The sequence below is a fragment of the Setaria italica genome, chromosome II (assembly GCF_000263155.2).
Source record: "Setaria italica strain Yugu1 chromosome II, Setaria_italica_v2.0, whole genome shotgun sequence".
Taxonomy (NCBI): Eukaryota; Viridiplantae; Streptophyta; class Magnoliopsida; order Poales; family Poaceae; genus Setaria; species Setaria italica.
Window position 1 is genome coordinate 2,653,635 of NC_028451.1, and position 6,768 is coordinate 2,660,402.

The window sequence follows — 6,768 nt, forward strand, 5'->3', positions numbered from 1 at the left end:
GCACCTCGAGACGTTCATTGATGCAGCTCAGCGGAGTTAATTGTACATAGCGACACCTTTTTATTTTTTTTCCCTGTGTGTCGGTCGGGTTGAGAAGTGTATAGCGTAATCAACCTTCACTTGTTATTGCCCATCGGACCTTCCTCTTTTTTAATATGGTAGCAGCTCCCTGCTGGTTCGTTTAAAAAAAACAGCATCACTATTTAAAAAAAATACTGCAAAATTCCTCTAAAAGATCTCCCCAGTACAAAAGCATTTCATTTCTTCACGGTCGTCACAAAGTCAGCTGGCAAGTCCAAAACAGCTTGCAAGGATAACACTATTGTTGTGAGAGAAGAATATAGCACGTGATGGTTAGACCCGTGGAGCTTAGCTGCTTGTTAGCTTAATCTTCTTATAATGGAGGTTTATCATCCCCGGCTTCTGCTCTAACTAAAGATGCATACAACCATTTATTATCTTTTATGGTGGACGGAATCATGCATCCACAACTCCATCACCACTCTTGGTGTGCTCACTACTTACAACTTTTTTTTTTCGCGAACGTGCCTACCTTACAACTTTGTTTACAAATGAAAGAAAACACGAATAATCCAATAAATTATTGCGTAAAAAAATATGACAACTCATCAATCAAAAGCAGAACACTGAATATGGTATGAGCTATTATCTTATTTTGTTCTCTCACCCAACATTGACCTCACATCTTGCACTTATTGGTCACTCGCATAAAGTTGAGCACATTCTTATTGCTACGTACACCCGCAACTCAACATCATCCCACCACTCTTGTCTCATCTAGTGCTGGAACTTCCAGCACGTACAGTACAACACATACACACTTGGGCGCTGCTTGATCAGCAGCAACAGCACCATACATACACTATACAGCCACCTGGGCATTCAGCATCTTTGCTTTGTCAGTTGAGGTGCTCCTTTGGATAGCACCCCCTGATCATGCCCTTATTCAGAACACACCCTTTTCTTTCAAGAGCTTATTCACACACCTGGTATAGCCGTATAGGTAATGTACAGTACATGTACATCTCACTCTGTACACGCTATAGGCCCGTTTGGAACACAGGCGTTTCACACAATCCAGCCGTCTTGTTCCGGCCAGAATACCGTCAAATCCCTGTGCTCAACTCCAAACGGTGCACTAACCTGCGCAACGGCGACGCGACGCCGATCGGAGGAGGGGAGACACCAGGCTGGCCCTCGCCGGCGGGGACGCGGCCGGGGACAGCGACGTGGCGGCGTACCAGCTGCCATCAGGGTCGCCGAAGAGCCTCGACGACGACGACGCCCGCGAGCCACACGGCTGGTCGCCGTACAGGAAGCTCCCAATGGCGACGGCCTCCCTCGCCTTCCTGTACTCCACGATGGCCCTGTACACCAACGGTATCAGCCCTTCCATTGCTCCAGAGCTTGTTGAGCGAGAAGTGAGCCTCACTCAAAGGATGCTATAAAAAGGGGGCCGTCAGGTCTCTCGGCAAAGCTGATCAGATGAGGCTGTTGCTTTTTTTTTTCACCTACAAATCGAGACGTATACGTCTCACCAAATCCACTGAATTTTCAAGTGGCATTCGGTGAAAACCCCATCGGCCGAAGCTTATCTGCACCTGCAGCTTCATTCCTGTCATTGCATCACTGGTCAAATCTCCGGGGTCTCTCATTCTTGCTCAGCACACAAGTGATCAGATCACACTATTTGCAAGATGGAGCAGCGATGTGAAGGAGGTGTGAGCTTAAATCTTTGAATCATTTGTTGGTGGCGGGTAATTTTCAAAAGGCGCACGCACAATGTGGAGATAAGTTCGATCCGAGGCTTCTGATTCAAGATGGATATCAGATAACCTGGATGATTGCGTAGGAGAAGCTTCAGAGCTATGCATTCTCCATTTCATCTAAATGTTTTTTCAAGTGGTTTACGAAGGAAAAATTACTTGAAGTTCTTGCTACACTGTTATATTTTGTCAGAAATTTGCACTCCGGCAAGACTCTATTCAGCTTTACTAGTACCAGAAGTTACACAACAGCATAGTTCAGTGTGTGTGTGTCTCCCTCCCTCAAAAAGAAAAAAGCATAGTTCAGTGACTACCACTTAGAATTATGGCACAATTTCACTACTTCGGTTGCTTTCACTTAATCTATCGAACGACATCAACAACTCTGAAACAAACCACTTGGCAATTGGAATTTGACGGCATCACGATTGAATGTCCAAATTCCATCACTGTAAAGACAAAGTAAAGCTCGAAGCACTCACGCTCCACCGATGTGCCCTCTTGATGTGCTCGTCTCACCAGAATGCAGTGGCCAAGAAGCCAAAAGTGTCTCTGCACATATATCTAGCCTGCACCTATCTCTCTTTTAATCTCTTCTTACAGTATGCTGCAATAATTGTTCATGCTTTCTTCATTGCAAAACGAAATGAATATGACCTGCTGGTACTAGGTACCTTGTTACAGTTATATATGTGTGATCTGTCCATGCAGTTCTAAGTTCAGAGCACGCCTTGCTGATGAGACCTGCAGTAGTACGGTGACTGACTACCTGCACCAACAGAATGTGTCAAAGTATTGTTAAACTGGATCAGTTCAGGTGCTGGGTGCACATCAGATCAGAAGGTCAGAATGTTCTGAATAATTGATGAGCTTTTGGCGAGATGGAACTATACTGAAGCCAAGAAGAATAGGCATGACACGGACATTAACCTGGATTGCTTAACAGCCCTGGCTTTTTCCTGATTTTCACAGCTCTGGTGTGTCTAACATACTGTTCTAACTAAATCGAGGATAATTTCTTTTTTTACGGACAGAAGAAAAAAAGGGAGAAATTTCAGCTTTCCGGTTTGAACCAATCAATTTACCGGCAAAAATTTGTTTTCTAGAGCAGCCATCATTTTTTTTTTTCAAATTTTAGCGAGAGTATGCCTAAGGATGGGCCTGGACCTTCTGGCCCAAGAAGCCGGGGAGCAATCGCCATGGCCCAGCCCAATCGGCAACCAGCCATTATATCGAGCCCATTTGACATCATATTATGTTACGTAGTTGTCCTTTTATTTTGTGTTTTGCGAGAGCAAGCCAAAGCCAGGGGATCGAGTGGGGACCATTGGAATGTAAACGTACGCATGCGGCAGCAAAAGTGCTTCAGAAGAAGCGAATGTTGATGTCGTTTCAGCCGGCAACGTAGTACCAAGGTTTCAGTCAAAACTCTCAACTTTGACGTCTTTGACATCTATTTGGAATAAGCGAATCAAGTTCAGAGAACACGACATGTATATTTGGGATGTAGCGGAAGTCGTAGTGTATTTTTAAAAGAAAAAAAATCGGGAACCCAATCATGAAATGAATCAGCTAGGTGATGGCAAAAGTAAGTGAAGTTTAACGAGTAGCCAAAGGTGAGAATGCATGTGAACTTGTGAAGTGATCTCGTAGACGGGTAGTACTGGACTACTGGGGGAGTAGGGTCGCGCGCATGCACGTAACCTGACGAGCCTCCATGCATGCATGCAGGTAGTGTAGGCTTTAACCAAATCCGGCCGGCTCAGGGTATGCTAAAAGGCCTGCGCTGCCGCTGCATGCAGGCCAATACCCGGACACGTACGTACAAGCGTGCAGGACACACACACACACACCTTCCAGCTCCAGGCTCCAGCTCTCCATGCATGCCTTTGCCTGCACAGTGCACACCCAGAGGCTAGAGATGCTTCTTCAGTTAACTACACGCACGTACGGTCACTACCCCCTAGCAGCAACATATACAAACAGGCACACTGTACACTGTACTCAAACACGTTCCTACATTATACCCTTTGACTGCTTCATAAACTGTAGTAAAATACTCACGTTTTGGTCCTTGGAAACGTTTACCGCTGACCTGGCAGTAACTAAGCTAATTTCATTAGAAATTAAAAACCGTTGTTTACAAATATATATCATTATTGTCTTTTAAAGTAGTAACTTTGTGTTAGCAAAGCACTCACTATAAGAGATCTCTCATTGCATGCCTAGCTTTTGCTTTCGGAGATTGCTTTGTTGATCGGATCGGAGGGGCCAGGCGCAAAAGAAGGGGACATGCAGGCATGGTCACATAACCCAACAAAAAACAACTTTACCGGCACAATACTTAGCTTGCCCCGCCCAAAAAGATGCAAGGATGCATCACATCATCATGGATAGGCTGCCTACTACCAGCAGCTACGTACTCGTCCACTCCAGCGTGATCCAACAAAGCTAAGCTAGCTCCCGGCCATGCACGCACCTGATCCGGCTCCGGCCCGGCACGGAGACACTTTTCGCATGTTCTAGACATTTGGGGCGCGGCGAAAGACACTCATGGTGCCGCGAGATCGCCGGACACCGTGGTTGGGCGACTCGAAATAAAGAGACGACGCTGTCACGGCTTAGCCTGGAGGACTGGAGGAGGAGAGGAGGAAGCATATCTGATTGCGTCCATCTTATATCGTGTCCTGTCCCGGACACCCCGTTGAGGGAACACCAGTGATGCCCCCCATGCATCGTGTCGCCGTGCTCCTCGACCTCTCTGCAAGCCGTGCTTACTTGCATGCATGCATGCAACGTACTAGTACGTGCTTTTTAGCAATTTGATCCGCATGCTAACCAACTTTAATCAAACTTCAAGGTGCTTCTGTGCAGCATAAGCTAGGGCCAACTAACAGCTAGTTTCGGTATGGCTTTTATGATGGTGGACCATTTCAATATTTTTGTATTAGTATCTGGCCAACTGTCTTTCTGTAAATACCCATGCTTAGCTTTCTTTATCAATATAATAACAGACAGTAAATATCTGTGCTTAACTTTTTTATCAATATAATACACATTTCTCCTGCCGTTCGTTTTTTTTAAAAAAAAGGACGCAAGTGAATGGTGCACAATGACAGCCTATAATGCTTTATTAGGCCATTCCCGGTGGCTATTTTATAGTTATGTTTCCAAAAATACTACGCAAGCAAGATATCATTTAATTCGTAGTTGAAATACTAGCTTCATACAATGCACTATTTCATTATTTATTGTTTCCAAGATTGCATGCAAGACACAGACTACCTTAGAAATAGTGTATATAGGATTTCATCCACATGAAACTTATCTCACCTCTCTCTTCATTAACTCTTTGCCACATCATCAAAAATGCTTAGGCCTCCTCCAATTGTGGCAACTCAGCTAACTCATAGGTGTGACATGTGAGACTTTTACTCATGTGGAAGAGAGAGAAAGAAGTGCTATCTCTTGTTTAAAATATAGTTTTATACACGCATATCTAAATTATATGGGACCGATGTGAGATCCTATCTCTTACACTATCTTTTAGACGAATGATCCGGTACCTGACTAACCAATTGAGGAGATCTTACATGGCACTGTATTCAATGATAATGAGTGTCTTTACATTTTGACGACGGCCACTTGTGCATGCCTGCTCCTCTGCTCAATCTCTTGCATTGCGTGGCATCACACATGAACTAGTGGTGCTTTTTGCCAAGCAGGCCTTATCCGTAACCACGACACGGAATCGTGCTTTGCATGCATGCACGTCGCTTCACGTACGTACGTGGACCAAAGACTGCATGCATGCGGCGACTAAGCGAGGCAAAAGCGACTTTCTAGCACCGACCCGCTACCCATGCCGTCGATGTGGACACGCTAGCTGCATGCATGCCAATGCATGGCTGCATGCGGTCGCCATTAGGGCGCGTACGGACGCGCGCGCCTAATCCACCTTTGACCTCTCTGCAAGCAACTCGCAGGGCGTTTGCAATTGCAAAGCGACGTGCACGATCTGCATGCAGGCCGGCCGGTCGGCCGTTGTTGGTCAAGTGGAGTGGCACCGGCCTTTTTTATTAGCGATCGATGTGCCTGCTGGCTGCTGATCTCAGTCGAGTCGAGTGATCCTGTGAACACGTCGGCCCATGTCGCAAGTGGGAATGCATGCATGGGTTAGCAGCTGGTACGGGTCGTCAATGCGCGCGTGCGTGCGCATGCATGTTCAAAAGCAGCAGCCTTTGGGATGGTGCATGCGATCGATCGATGAGCCGATCGACAGACATGAACCCACCGCTAGAGCTGGGACTTGGGCCATGCCCGGTCCTCTCGTGCCTTGTCGCGGTGTATCGTGCCTAGACTTCTAGGCACGCTAGACACGTCATGCTGTGCCGACATGGCACGGCAAGCCTCCTACTAGGTCCAAGCACGGCCCATGGTATGCTAGCATGACTTCGTGCCTTGGCAGCACAAGCACGACCCTCGTAATACATATGTTTATTTTTTATTGGTACTCATTTGCTTACACATATTTTTCTCAAATACATTGAAAATAATTTCTAAAATTAATAGAGGAAACAAACCGTATTATATAAATGTTGCAGGTGAATTTTATGACTACTTGTGTCCATACGAGAACGCAACATTATTACGTTACGAATGACTATTATCATGATTCCATACTTGTAAGGTAGATTTATATTTTTCTTCCATGATAGTAGTTATGTTAGGCTATATGACACATAAAACGAATGATGTTATGTTGATACAACCTACAGATGTACTAATGGGCCATTTTCGTGCCGTGCCGGTCCAAGCACGACTCAAGATACGTGCCGTGCCGTGCCACCCGTCGTGCCGAGATCCTAAGCACGGCATGACCACCCTCGCATTCGTGCCGTGCCGGTACAGCTCAAAATTTATCACGTTGTGCTGTGCTTAGGGTCGTACCAAAATACCGTACTTTGGGCGGCCCATAGTA

The 6,768-nt window shown here is 45.9% G+C and overlaps 1 protein-coding gene across 1 annotated transcript; it reads right to left on the bottom strand.

The window, feature by feature from the left end:
- Positions 1-633: 633 nt before the first annotated feature.
- LOC101758435 lies at positions 634-1,476 on the bottom strand. Its single transcript, XM_004955401.3, has one exon. It carries the CDS (start codon positions 1,415-1,417, stop codon positions 1,160-1,162), a length of 258 nt encoding a protein of 85 aa, XP_004955458.1. The 5' UTR covers positions 1,418-1,476; the 3' UTR covers positions 634-1,159.
- Positions 1,477-6,768: the final 5,292 nt, after the last annotated feature.

What these genes read in the sequence shown, in the direction of transcription:
- LOC101758435 (XM_004955401.3), bottom strand. Translation starts at nt 1,417, where the DNA reads ATGGAAGGGCTGATACCGTTGGTGTACAGGGCCATCGTGGAGTACAGG.